The 14193-nt window shown below is 33.7% G+C and overlaps 1 protein-coding gene across 26 annotated transcripts in view; it reads right to left on the bottom strand.

The window, feature by feature from the left end:
- The window catches only part of RFX3 (regulatory factor X3), a 312030-nt gene that overhangs the window by 200597 nt on the left and 97240 nt on the right, over positions 1-14193 (bottom strand). The window contains exon 1 of one of the 26 annotated variants that reach the window (XM_065530607.2): positions 7721-7850. The exons of the other annotated variants lie outside the window; for them this stretch is intronic. Coding sequence (XP_065386679.1) covers positions 7721-7730 — 10 coding nt within the window. The 5' untranslated portion in view covers positions 7731-7850. Of the gene's footprint in view, positions 1-7720; positions 7851-14193 lie in introns of those variants that run through there. 26 annotated transcript variants of the gene reach the window in all.

The raw sequence follows: 14193 nt of genomic DNA, 5'->3' as shown, positions 1-14193 counted from the left end.
CCATAATGAAGCTCTACCATACCACTTTATAAGGAATGTTATGAATTATAGAATTGAGCTCTTAAGTTGACTCAACGATAATGCTATTTTTGTTTCAAGTAAATAAATAGTAATTACCTATAGAGAAGTAAAAGAAAGGCTTCAAACCATTTAATAAAGATATATTAATTCGTTTTTTTTTTCTTCTTCTTGAGAGGGCTCTAAACAAAAATATCATCTTCCTAAGGTAAATATGTAAGTAAAAGGTTGTAAAAGAAAGGTGCAAAGGGTGAAGCTGGTATTTCCTGAAGCTCAGGGTTATTTCAGGAGATGCAACATAGTTGCAGTAAAAGCTATCACCTGGCTTAAAATAATAGGATTCAGTCCACTTTTTAAGCATACCAATTCTGTTAGTTATTCTTAGAAAGAGAGGGAAATTGATAACTAGCTTTGAATGACCAGAAAAAAACTGCAAATTTCTTACTTTTAAAAATTATTGATGCTGGCAATTCTACTGGCAAATTCATTTTTCTTCCAAACTGAATATTAACAAAGCTACCACCAATGTTGAAAATTTGTTTATTATTTAATGTGAGCTGAATAAAAGTCAATAACTATAGAGAATAGGGTAACTTCAGAAAATAAGATTCTAATATGTTTTATATTGAGTCTAAAAAATCACACTTCTTTAACTGGTTAAAGCACAGGCTTTACATATAGAAAATTTTCTCAATTTAACAGGAAAAACCCAAAAACCTCTCTCCTTGAGAAATACACAGAAATTTTTACAAAATTGTCATTTTATAGCAAGACTGAATTTTTTTTCAGTTACAACCTATTCTCCTAAGGATACTAGTCCCAGCTTTTAATCCAATTTCCCAAACAGAAACAATGGCATCTTCCTAAGAGAATATTAAAATACTTGTTAAAGCACAAGGTAATGTATACCAAGTAGAACTCTTTCAGTGCATTCAATTTACTTAGTAAATTGTTTTGTGAAATACTATAAGACTTAATAAACAATTCATAATCTAGGTAATTTATGTTCTTTCTCAAGGATACACAATCAAATTATTTTTATATGGGAGTTTAATATTTTAGGAACATCATACTATAGCTTATGATTTGTTTAAGTTGCTAAGAAGTGAACACTTTTATTTTTAAGTGGCCCACCTTTAGTATTTAGATTATGCTCTTTTTCATGTTTCAGTTTAACTTTACGAGACAAAAAAAGAACCTCAATAAAGAAAAATATCTAAAACTACTGCAGATCCTAGACACAGTTTCTTTAAAGAATTCATCCCTGTTTATTTCTCCTTGGTCTGAAGACAAGGAACAAATGCTTCCTGAATGTGAAATTTACCCTAACAGTTCATTGCTTTAACACCTTTTGAGTAGAGGCAGTTGGAGCAAATATAAGCTAAGTTCTGCAGTGTAGCAGTTCTCTTGACAATTCTTAGTAAGGTTGCAAGTGAAAAACCTTTATGCTTTTTTGAATAACATCCCAGTGTGGGAGGATGAATACTAAGTAATAAATCAGGAAAAGAAAAAAAATTGTACTCTCCACCTAGATAACATGAAGAATGGTAAGGCTAGTGTTTGGTACTTGCAAATTCTCCCAATAAATCTATAAATCAAGATCCCAACAAATCAAGATTGTCTTCTTTCATCTTTACCTCCTCTGTTACATCCAATTAAAAATTTTAAAAGCTGCTATTTATTGAACACCTACCACATATCTGCTACTAAACTTAATACTTTAATTTTCACAACAACTTTGTGTGAAAATTATGTGTGTGTTGGTTGCGTACTTTATTGAAATGGGACACTGAGCTTCAGAAAGATCAAATATTTTTCTTAAGAGCTCAGCATTGGCAAGACAAAACCAGGACACACATGAAACTACATCTGACTGTAAAGGCTATGCTCCTGCCATATTCCAGTCTGCTTAAAATACCTGTAATGTTTTCTGTATTTCCAAGCTAAAAGAAACAAAATTTGCATTTCATATTTGAAATATTCAAGTTATGAGAATGTCAATCTTGAGTAAAATCATTATCTTGCAAAATCAGTGAGAAATTAAAAACACTACAGAGTTAGTTAGCTTTCATTGTTCATACTAGTTGAAAGACCCAAAGACGTATTTGCTGCCTTACCAAAAGAGCACATTGCAGTAGATACCACTATATATATAAAGAGTTGGGATCTTGCTCTGTTGCCCAACCTGGAGTGCAGTGGTGCAATCATGACTCATTGCAGCCTCGAACCCTTGGGCTCAAGCAATCCTCTTGTCTCAGTCTCTCAAAGTGCAGAGATTACAGGCATGAGCCACCACGGCTAGTCAACCAGTACCATTCTCCACCATGCCTGGCCAATGACTAGCATTTTTAATATACACAATAATAGTTCCAGATCTATTTAAGAATAAAACTAACAAGACCTACATCCACTATAAATTCAATAAAATATTCCATTACTGAAGGCAGGTCACTGTTGTTAGATGCTGGGAAAGATCCCAAGATGAGGAAAGCATTAACTTCCTTGGCTATCTCCTCTTTCTTCTCTCCTCAATAAGGACTAGTCCCCTAAGATACATCCTTTGCCTGTTCTGTTCCTCTCTGTACACACTCTCCCTGAAATATTATTTTGCAACTTCAACTTTCACTTGCATATCATGATGACTTTCTAATCTCTTGCTCCAAATCCTTCTCATTTACCTAAATTCTAATTCTATAATATGAACTGCCTAATTGCAAATGCAACACAATGAGATCCAAGATTATATTCCCTCTCACATCACATCAGTGCTGACCCCTCAATCTCTCTATCAATTCCTAGAAGACAGCAGGCAACGTTCCTGAATGTCCCCGCCACTAGCCTTCCTGAAGCTTTATTCACTACCTAGATCTCTTCAAACTCTGAACCTATTTGGTTTAATTATCATACCCGCTCATAATAACTTCAGTTATATTAATCATTGCTTCTCTAACATGTGCACAAAATGTTTCAAGGTGTAAAGGACTGGTTAAAGTCTGCAGAGATAATTTACTGTGTAAGTAAAATAAGAGCACTTACTTGGGAGTCAGCCAATTACTTCCAGAATCTTTACATGACAAGTATATTTGAAGTCCTGCCAAGCAATTTAACTAGGTGCTTTATAAATACTATCCCATTTAGACAACCAAGATAGAAATCAAGTGTTGTATGAGCACATGGGACAACAGCCCTATAAGGTGATTATTCTCCATATTTTAGCATGAACATTATACTGGTTAATTAACTTGTCCAAGATCACATATCTAGCAAGCAAGAGTTACTAGAGTTCAAATTCAGGTGTAACTGACTTAAAGACCAGTATTCATTATATTATGCTATGTTGGGCCTGTTTCTGCCATTTACTAAAGCCACTTTAACCTGAGCCTCAGTGTTCTCATCCAGAAAAAGAAAGGATGTTATCAGTATCCTTATTAGGGGGAAAAAAAGGCAATAGAAGGGCATCTGAAATGAGGAATTCTCAAAGCTCCTATATGTGCACCCAGTACGATTCCAGTATGGTCCTTTATCCCATTGTCCCAGGTGCTGTTGAGAATCACTGGCTTTTCTTACACTATACATGAAGTGACGCATTATTTGAAGGTACACTGTGATAAGTTAAAGCAGCATACATTAAACCATATAGTAACCACTGAAAGAGTAAAACATAAATAAGTAGAGCAATAAGCCAATTAACAACATAAAATGGAATCATAAAAATTATTCAATTAATCCAAGAGAAGGAAAGAAAAAAGGAAAAAAGGAACCAAAGAATAGACAGAACAAACAACAAATAAATGGCAACACAGCAGATTTAAACCCAACCACATCAATAATCACATTAAATAAAATTCAAACACACCAATGAAGACACAGAGATTGTCAAACCATATAAAAAACAAAGACAAACTAAATGCTGTTTACAAGAAATGCACTTTAAATATGACACAGATTAAAATCAAAATTATGTAAATATATATAATGCTATATTAATGTCAAAGGAAATTTCAAAACAGGAAATATTACCAGGAATAAGAGGAGTCATTTCATAATGATAAAGGAGTCTATTCATCAAGAGAATATAACAATCCTAAATGTTTATGTACCTATTGTCAGAACTCCAATATACATAAAACAAAACCTAGTTGATCTGAAAAAGAAATAATAAAATGCAGTATTATTGATGGATACCTTATACCCTTCTTTTAATACTGATATAACAAGTAGTAAAGATATAAAAAATTTGAACAGCATCTATCAATTTGTACAAACTGACATTTATAGAACATTCCACCCAGAAACAACAGAATTTATACCCTTCTCAAGTACATACAAAACATTTAAGAAGACAGACCATACCTGACCACAAAACAAATCTCAATGAATTTTAAAGGATTCAAATCTTACAAAGTAAGTTGTATGATCTCAAAAGAATTAAGTTAAAAATCAATAACAAAAATATAAAGCAAATCAAATATTTGGAAACTGAATAATACATTTCTAACTAACCCATGGGTCAAAGAATTAAAAGAGAAAGTATTTTGAACTGAATGAAAATGAAAACATATTATCATCTGTGAGATGCAGAACCCCCTCAATAAATTTGGGTGAAGAACAAAAGAAAAAGAATTAAATGACTAAACAAATCAACAGTTTTACAAGTGAACAATTTCAGGAATTAAGATTAAAGGAAAGGGGATCATAAATTCATAAAATATTAGCACAGGAAGAATTCTAGAAATCCTTCTAAAATTTGTAAACTCACAAAATTCACATAGAAAACAGGAAGAACATATGATTTGCTTAATAGGGTTTATAATAGCAAGTATTTTTTAATAAGCAGTCTTTACCAGTAGTGACATTATATAAATATCTGAGTTCTTTAAATGACTATTTTCACCTAATAAAAGCAGATATCGATTCTACAAAATAGATGTGCATATTTGTTGGCCTTAATCTGAGTAATGTGAACATTTTGTGCTTTATCTGTAAGTTTTCTATATTTCACAAAACACAATGAATAAGAATGCTGAATTCTCTATCCACATTGCCTAAATTCATACTGTGGCTTTACCACAGTTGAGTAGCCATGATACTGGTCAAGTTACTTAAGTAGCAATGCTTTAGTATTCTCAACTGTAAAATAAGAATAAACTATAAAATGAGTATAAATAGTTCTTACCTTCTTACAGTGATAATAAAGATTCAACAAGTTACTGCCTTCTGTGGGCTTACAACAGTGCCTGGTAAGAGCTCAATAAATGTTAACCATTATTACATAGCATAGCATTGATTTATAAATACTTGAAGCTTTTTTTTTTTTTTTTTTTGGAGACGGAGTCTTGCTCTGTCACCCAGGCTGAAATACAGTGGCACGATTTCGGCTCACTGCAACCTCCGTCTCCTGGGTTCAAGCAATTCTCCTACCTCAGCCTCCCAAGTAGCTAGGATTACAGGCCCCTGCCACCATGCCCAGCTAATTTTCGCATTTTTAGTAGAGATGGGGTGTCACCAAGTTGGCCAGGCTGGTCTCAAACTCCTGACTTCCGGCAATCCGTCTGCCTTGGCCTCCCAAAGTACTGGGATTACAGGCGTGAGCCACCGTGCCCAGCCAAATACTTGAAGCTTATTAATCAAAACACTGATTTGAATTTTTTAAATTAGGTAACATCAATTAAAATAGGACATCATCATAGAAAAATAAGTTGCTTAGAATTCATATTTTTAATAAGACAAGTTATTCAAGTTATTTGAATGCCAATGTTAAAACAAAGCTGGAACAATCTCTTTTCAAAGCAAGAGAGATGATCCAATGGGAAATTATGTATTACATGGAGTATTTTTGGATTAACCAATACATTTAATAATATCACGAGATGATACAAAAGTTACCTATTAATATTGTCCTGCTGCCTTCAACTATTTCTTATTATATGCTCCATTCAACCAGAATTTATAGATTCAAATACTTTAATTTTGAAGGTTAAAATATTTATTTATGAATTTGTTTTAAATGGCTAAAAGGCAACATTCAGCCTTTTAGCAATGGAACAATTTCCATTTGGTTAAAATAAATAAATAAATAAATGTGGAACACATTTCACATTTTTTTATTTTGTGCAACTTCGATGCTTTCAACACTGCATACATTACTAAAAGCATAAAAATAGATGCTGTACTATCAAATTGTAAAGAATACCAAATTGATATAATTATACTTTATAATTTCTTCCAAGTATCAAAAGGACAAGTTTTTGTTTTTTCTTTAATTAAAATAATCTCATGGGTCTCTTATATGTTTGAGAGAATAAGATAAAACAAGTATATTTTTTACTAAATATCTTAAAAATATCATATTTTAATAAAAACTGCTATTTGTAATCCATGCTGTGTCTTTTTGACACTGAGGCAAACCCTTCTTACCTGGGCCAAATGAGCATGCACCTGAATCAATATGGTAATAAAATACCAAATAAGTCTGTAAAGTATCAACTTATCCTGTTGTACTCTTTTGAGAACTAAGTGCATTATTAAATTTACTGTACCTTTAACAACCTGCAGTTGCCCCTTGGTATCTGCAGGGTATTGCTTCCAGGACTCCCTAAGGATAAAAGGATCCATGGATGCTCTAGTCCCTTATATAAAATTCTGTAGTGTAAATTCTATGTAATAGTTGTTATACTGTATTTTCATTTTTTTATTAATTATGTTGGTACATATGTATGGGGTACATATGAAATTTTGTTATACGTAGAATATTTAATACTTTTTAAATTGTTTTTATACTCAAATATTTTCAATCCATAATTGGTTGAATCTGCAGATGCAGAACTTGCTCACAGAGGGCAAACTGTAAAATTCCAACTACAACCTCTGCATTTGTAAAATCAATCACCTTTTTCTTCTCCTCCTACCACACTCAAAATTATAAGGAAGTTTGTCATCATGGTACATGAAGGCAGTGAGGAAGACTAGGTAAATGCGGCAGAAACGGGGCCCACAGCACCACTTGTTCCTCAGAACCACCTCCCAGCCTCCATCCATCCTTCAATTAGCCAGCAGTAGATTAAAGCTCTCACCATGTGTGCTGCCTTCTTCCAGATTTTTGCAATAAAGCACAATAATCAGCAGCTTTCACCACTTGGGAGAATGATCAAGGCCAGGAAAACACTCATACACAGGCTGAACACTAACAGGACATTCTATGGTTCATGAAACCAAATGCCTCTACACAGAGGACAGCTGAAATGTGAACACAGAAGCCCAGAGCAACATAAGACAGCTATCGTAGTTGCGAAGACCAACTGTGGTCATAAATATCATCACCATCAAATACTTAGCTACAGCTTTACTATTTACAAAACATTTTTACATACATTATTTTACTTGAACCCCGCAACAGCCCTTTTAAGAGGCAGTATAGATATTTTTATTAATACCTGTATTTTGCAGGTGAAGAAACTGAAAAAGGTTAAGAGACTTGTCTAAGGTCATTTTAAGTGAGCAGTAACTTGACTTCTATCTTCCCCCAAACTAACTGTAGATTTCAGAGTCTTTCAGCTGCAACACCATATCCCACATAGATAAAAGAGGAGTAAATTTTAAGAGGCAGGTTCCATAGCAAAGTCAGTAATTATTTCTATAAACCCCTGTATTCTTCCATAACTGCCTTTATTCATCAGTACTATTATTTCCTTTACTTCCTTACCTCCATTCATTCCTGGTTCTTTTCTTCAGATAATCCAAGATGTCAGAAACCATTTTGTCCATTTAAATCCCTTAGATCCTGATCTGCACAACCAAAGACATCCTTGGGTCAAATCTGAAACCAGTAAATATGGATCTTTCCCATCTGTAAAGTTCTGTGGCTACTACAGAAACTAGCCTAAGGAATAATGAAATCTGTGGACTCTCAGAGATAAATATTTCTACTATGTGCCAAAAACAAACAAACAAACAAAAAACAACCAGGAAAGCAATAAATAATCAACACAGTATCTCCTGAGGCTCTGGACTATTTGCTACAGGATGGCCACATTCAGTGACTGAGCCAGAACAAACATTGAGAATAACTATTAAGCCACAATCAACAGCAAAATAAGACATTAATGAACCTCTAAAGAACTACCCAGATCATCATGTTAAAGGTTTACAGTATGTTCTGAACTCACAGCTTACAAAGTCTTGAGGAGCTAGTCAAAAACAAGTAGAGAAAGCTAACAAAAAAAAGGGAGAAGAAACCCCTATTGATTAAATGCAACTGTTAGGCAGCATTACTTATAAAGAGTGAATATCCTCCTTTCATCTAAAATTTAAAGTAAAATAAACTTTATTATAGAAAAAAGGAACACTTAAATCACCAAACATCCAATTCCATAGAAATAACCATGGTTAATATCTTCTACTCTATTTTGTAAAAATATACGACAGAAGGTGCGTGCATTTTTAAAGCAAATACTTTAGTCCTTATTGTTGTACAGAATAGTAGAAGATTAAAACTCTCAGCATTTCAAGTCCTTGACCTATATGAATTCATTTGCTCATCCCATTAACCTGATGACACCGGTAGTATTACTCCGTTTACAGACGGACAAATCAAAGCACGGAGCTGGTTTACTGTCTTTGTAGGTAGAGTTGCTGTGTGACACAGATCACATATGGAAAGTAAACCCTCATAGACTAATGCTGGCTTCCTCTCACATCACCTCTAATATATTTTCTTATCCTCTGCCCCTCTGGTCTTCCATTCCTAATGCAATGGTACCTAAGAGAGCCTATCACAAAATTACTCTAGCAGGCAATTTTATTCCAACAACAGTATGTACGGTTCTGCTGACAGGAACTGATAGGAACTCTGAAGCCAGAGACTGTGCTCTTCTATATTCTCCCGGGGATCATGATAGTGTTGTAAGTGACTTTTCTTTAAAAAAAATAAATAAATAAAAGCTAAGGAGGCATTTGGATAAGGAGACCTGATTTCTTCTTCAGAGTAGAAAAGATACCTAAAGGAAGGCAGGAGAAGCCCTAAAAATGACTAGTATGACAAGAGGCTGAAGAACAAAACTCAACCCATGGGATTTACCTCAGGTGAAAACTCTAAATCTTCCTGGCACATATATACAATGAACATTATCCCACTCACCCAAAATGAAAAGTAGTCTTGTTTCAGCCCGGCAGGGCTGACTCCAGAGTCAACAATGGCTTTTTTCTACATTCCCAAACTGATCCTGAAACAAACTTGGGCTTTGTGTTGCTGTTGTTGGTAATGGTGGTGGTAATGGTGGAAGTTCATGTGTGTGTGTATTTTAAAAGAGAAGAGATGGCCTAAAGTTAAACACAGAAACACTGTGGCTGTTCCACCCTGGCATGGGGTAGATCTGCCCAACCTTACAAGATTATTTTGAATTACTAGACAAAGCAAAGGAGAAACCCTTCTGCCTTATTAGAAGAAACTCTTTTCTACCTTTGATGCTACTGGGAATCAAAGATCTTTTAAGTGATTTACAGATCAAATTCAACAACTTGAATCATTCATTATGCCAGTTAAGAAGACTTCAAAATAAGTCAGACTTATTATTTTACAGTTTTGTCCAATTTAGCTACTGGCATGAATGGTAAATACTATATATTATGAAGTAAAAATATGGTATTCAAAAAATGGGCACTGACTGAACATCTGCACTATGTAAGATATCTGCTATATATAAGACACTGGGGTTCAGGAGGTTTTATAAAAATAAATGGATTCAAAAAGAGAAACGTATTTCAGAAATGTGATTTCTATATGATTACAGTAGGATTGCCTATCTGGATTATGACAATGGAGCTATATTTTTAAAAATAATAAAAAACCTCTATAAAAATAGTACTTTTGTCAAGAAAATAAAGATCTATGTGAAAACTGACAACCTTGGGAAGATAAAAGACAAAAAAGTTATTTCCTTATTGTTGAACTATCCTACAGTTTAGTCAGACCAAATACAGACTCCTGATGACTACAGGCTTCTTTCTTAATATTAATTTAACACTATCCAAACATATGGTGAGAATTCTATTCAACTTTAAAACAATGAGTAGATACAGAACAACTGGAGCTCTCTGTTAAGGAAGGAAATGTTTTCAAATGGTACAACCACTTCAGAAAGCACTTTGAAAGGTGCTTCTTTAGTCAAACATATAGTAACCATATGACCCAATGTTCCACTCCTAAGTATTGATCTAACAAAAATGAAAACATTTGTCTAAACAAAGACTTACAAAGATTCATAGAAACTATGTTCATAATAGCTAAAACTGAAAACCAAATATACCTCAAGAGGTGAACGGACGAACTGTAGTATGTTCATAAAATGCACTACTACTCTGGAATAAAAAGAACTATTCATATGCTATTCATACACATAGCACATGAGTGAGTCTCAACATTAGGCTAAGCAAAAGAGCCAGACACAAGTGTGCATAATGCATTTGTTAATCCATTTATATGAAATTCTAGAAAACAGAAATCTCACCTAGAGAGACAGAAAGTAGATCAGTGTTTGCCTGGGGCTGGGGATGGGTACAAGGGAGCTTTGGGGAGTATAAAAATGTTCTACAACTTGATTATGGTGGTGGTTACATGGATATAAATTTTAAAAACTCAACTGAACATTTTTAAAAGGGTATATTTCATTTTATGTATTATATATTTTCATATATGTATATATTTTAAGGTAATTTTTAAAAAGAACAAAATCTTAGAATACATTTAAAACAAGGAAAAAATATCCACACTATACTTATTGTACTGTTCAGATCATATTAAGGGAAAGAAAATTAACAGGAGGGTAAGCTGAATGGTGAGTATAGCTAGTAATACAGATACAGGTGGAACTAGGATCTATCTGATTGAATCAGAATAAATATCAGGACTTCTGTTAGAAATACTGAAAACAAGTACTCTTTTTCCCAGTAGAGGTAAATATAGAACTAGTAAGTCTTAGAACCTATCAAAAGCCATAGCAGAACCATTTTATCAGAGCCATATCAGCCTATCAGTAGTAAAACGACTACTAAATGGCATACCAAGTAAATATGGAAATAATAAGCCTTAGGAGATCCTAAAAGCCATATCAAGAGCATCACAATAAAGCAAACACCAGGAATCCAGAAGAAGGAAATGGAAGTCACTAAGCTGGTGGAACACTGCTGAAATAGCCCTATCTTTGGACTTTTGAGTTAATTAGCTAATGCATTTCATTTGTGGCTTAAATCCACTGGAGTCATTTTTTAGGCTTTTTTACTTTTTTTTTTTTTTATTATTTGCAACAAAAGTAAAGTAATGCAAAGGAAAATAGACTGGAATGAATAAGATGCCAGTAAGACTTTAAAACTGGTTTCAAAATTTATAGCTAAATCTGTAAAGTAATTCTGCTGTTGGATAATATAAGTTCCCATTCATTGAGCATCTTTTATTTGTCCTATGTGGATATTTCTCATAAGCACTTATTTTAAAACTTGTAAATATTTTTAGATTCATTTCAACTACCTGCTCTACATCAGCCCCAGACTTAATGAGTCTGGGCTATAATTCTTGAATTGGTGGAGCAAAAACAGGGATATGTTATCTCTAATCTCAATCTACCACAATCGAACAGAAGTTGGGTCGAGGTTCTGGATTTCAGGCGGTTAGCTCCAAAATGGTAAGGAAAATGTAGGTGCCCTCTTTTCTATGAAGTTTCTCACAATTTTTCTTGGACTTTTTTCCAGGTCCCAAATAAATCACAGCCCTGAGGATACAAACACAAAACTTCTAAAAAAGAGATTTACAAAGTTGCCAGATGATAAAACTGCTAAAAGAAAAGGTTTTATTAAATGCAAAGACTCCCAGAATTAATGTGATTCATGATTTTAAGTATTTCAGTTAAAAACTATAGAGAAAAAATCATAATTAAATACTGGTAAGGAAAGACTTAATTGGTCTCACTAACCACTTTGGAATTTTGAGAACCATTGCAGATTCCAGTTTATATTCCTCTGATAAAAAAATCTCTGAATAAAGAAGAAATAGGAGGCTGTCCCTGGTGAACTTCAGGTACAAAATCACTTGAACTTCATTTTGTCCAAATATCACTTCAACGAGAAAAAAAATTAAATACCCAGAGATGTCTGTGGAAAATCTTCAGCAGGACAATATCTTCCCAAATGTGTGGGAGGAAGAAAGATAAATAGCAACAGTAGAGTCACTCTAATTCCATAATTAACTCTCTTAATAATTAATAAAGAAATTATGTATTCAGTTTTTGTAATACAGAAATTGCAAATATAAGCTACGTTCATGCTCTGTAATTCCATAATTTCTCATCTATAATTGGTATATCTCTAAAATTATACATATATAATACATATAGATTGAATTCACATCCTGAGATTTTCTCACAAAAAGAATAATACTAGTCTCAACTTAAGATAAAAACTTCAGGTGGAGATGAGAGTTTAGGGCTTGTTTTAGAGAGTAATATGCCTTAATAAGAAATGATTTTTTGTTGGCGAGGCACAGTGGCTCATACCTGTAATCCCAGCACTTTGGGAAACCAAGGCAGGTAGATCACTTCAGCTCAGGAGTTCAAGACCAGCCTGGGCAACATGGCAAAACCCTGTCTCTACAAAAAAATTAAAAATTTTAAAAATTAGCCAGGCATGGTGGCCCACACCTGTGGTCCCAGCTACTTGCAAGGCTAAAGTGGGAAGATTGCTTAAGTCCAGGAGGCGGAGGTTGAGTGAGCCAAGATCACACACCACTGCCCACCAGCCTGGCAATACAATGAAACCCTGTCTCAAAAAAGAAAAGAAAATTTGTTTTGTTTAATGATTGCCTACTACGTGGCAAAAACAAACAAACTAGAAATGTGGTAGGGTAAAAGGGTCAAAGGCCTTGTGATCACAGGCAAATTTTATATATCTGTATGGTTATGAATTTCTCCAGTGAGCCTGCATTACTTTTATGATTTGAAAAACATTGTTTTTAGTTTTAAATAGACCCACACATTCAGCAAAACCTTATGATTCAACATTTTAAAATGTATAAAATAGCCCTGCCTTCCCTGTGCCATATCCTTCCCCATGTGAAAAAAGTTAGTGGCTTCTTCCTGAATAGTGTGGAACATATAGAACCCACTGAAATAACAATTAGATATTTCAGCAGTTTAATGTGGCACATTATAGTATATTCATACTGCTTGGGGTTTGCTGAACTTATTGGATGTATAAGTCAATGTATTCTTAATCAAAAATGGAAAATTTTCAACAATTATTTCTTAAATACTTTTCATGCCCCATTTTCATGCTCTTCACCTCTGTAACTGCAATTATACATATACTAGATCATAAGGTATTGCACCTTAGGTCCCTGAATCTCTGTTCATTTTTCTTCAATTTTTTTCTAAGTTAATCAGATTGAATAAATTTCACTGATATGCATCAAGTTGAATGCTATTTCTTAACAGCACGTTGGAGATGGTAAAGCCAATAAATTTTTGATTACAGTTATTGTTCTTTTCAGTTCTTGAATTTTCACTTAGCTTTTCATATACAGTAGAATTTATTAAAAACAAAAACAAAAACAAAAAAACCCCACCATTCAATTATTTTGGAATAATGATCTTTTTTAAATATACAGAACTGGATTTACTTGTATTTTATTTACAACTTTAATACAATGTTTATGAACAATGTTTCTGTTTTTGCTTTTAAGCACAAAAGACAGTTTATTGGCTCATTTAACTGAAAAAGCCAGTCATAATTCCATCTATGTTTATAAATGAGTGATTGTTGAAGTTTTTGTTTAACTGACATATTCATGAGGTACACAGTGATGTTTTCATACATACAATGTATCAGGTCAGCATAATTAGCATATCCATCATCTCAAATATCTATCTTTTTTTTTTTTTTTGTATTACAAACATTCAATACCCTTCTTCTGGCTATCTGAAACTATAAATAATTGATAACTATAGTCATCTTACAGTGGTATAGAACAAGGTTCGCAATCTCTCAACTGTCTGTGAAACCTACCCAGGTACCGGTCCATGTACTGTTAGGAACCAGACCACACAGTAGGAGGTGAGTAGCAGGTGAGCCAGTGAAGCTTCATCTGTATTTACAGTCACTCCCCATTGCTCACATTACCGCCTGAGCTCT

The sequence above is a fragment of the Macaca fascicularis genome, chromosome 15 (genome assembly GCF_037993035.2).
Source record: "Macaca fascicularis isolate 582-1 chromosome 15, T2T-MFA8v1.1".
Lineage (NCBI taxonomy): Eukaryota > Metazoa > Chordata > Mammalia > Primates > Cercopithecidae > Macaca > Macaca fascicularis.
This window is presented reverse-complemented; position numbering and strand designations above follow the sequence as displayed.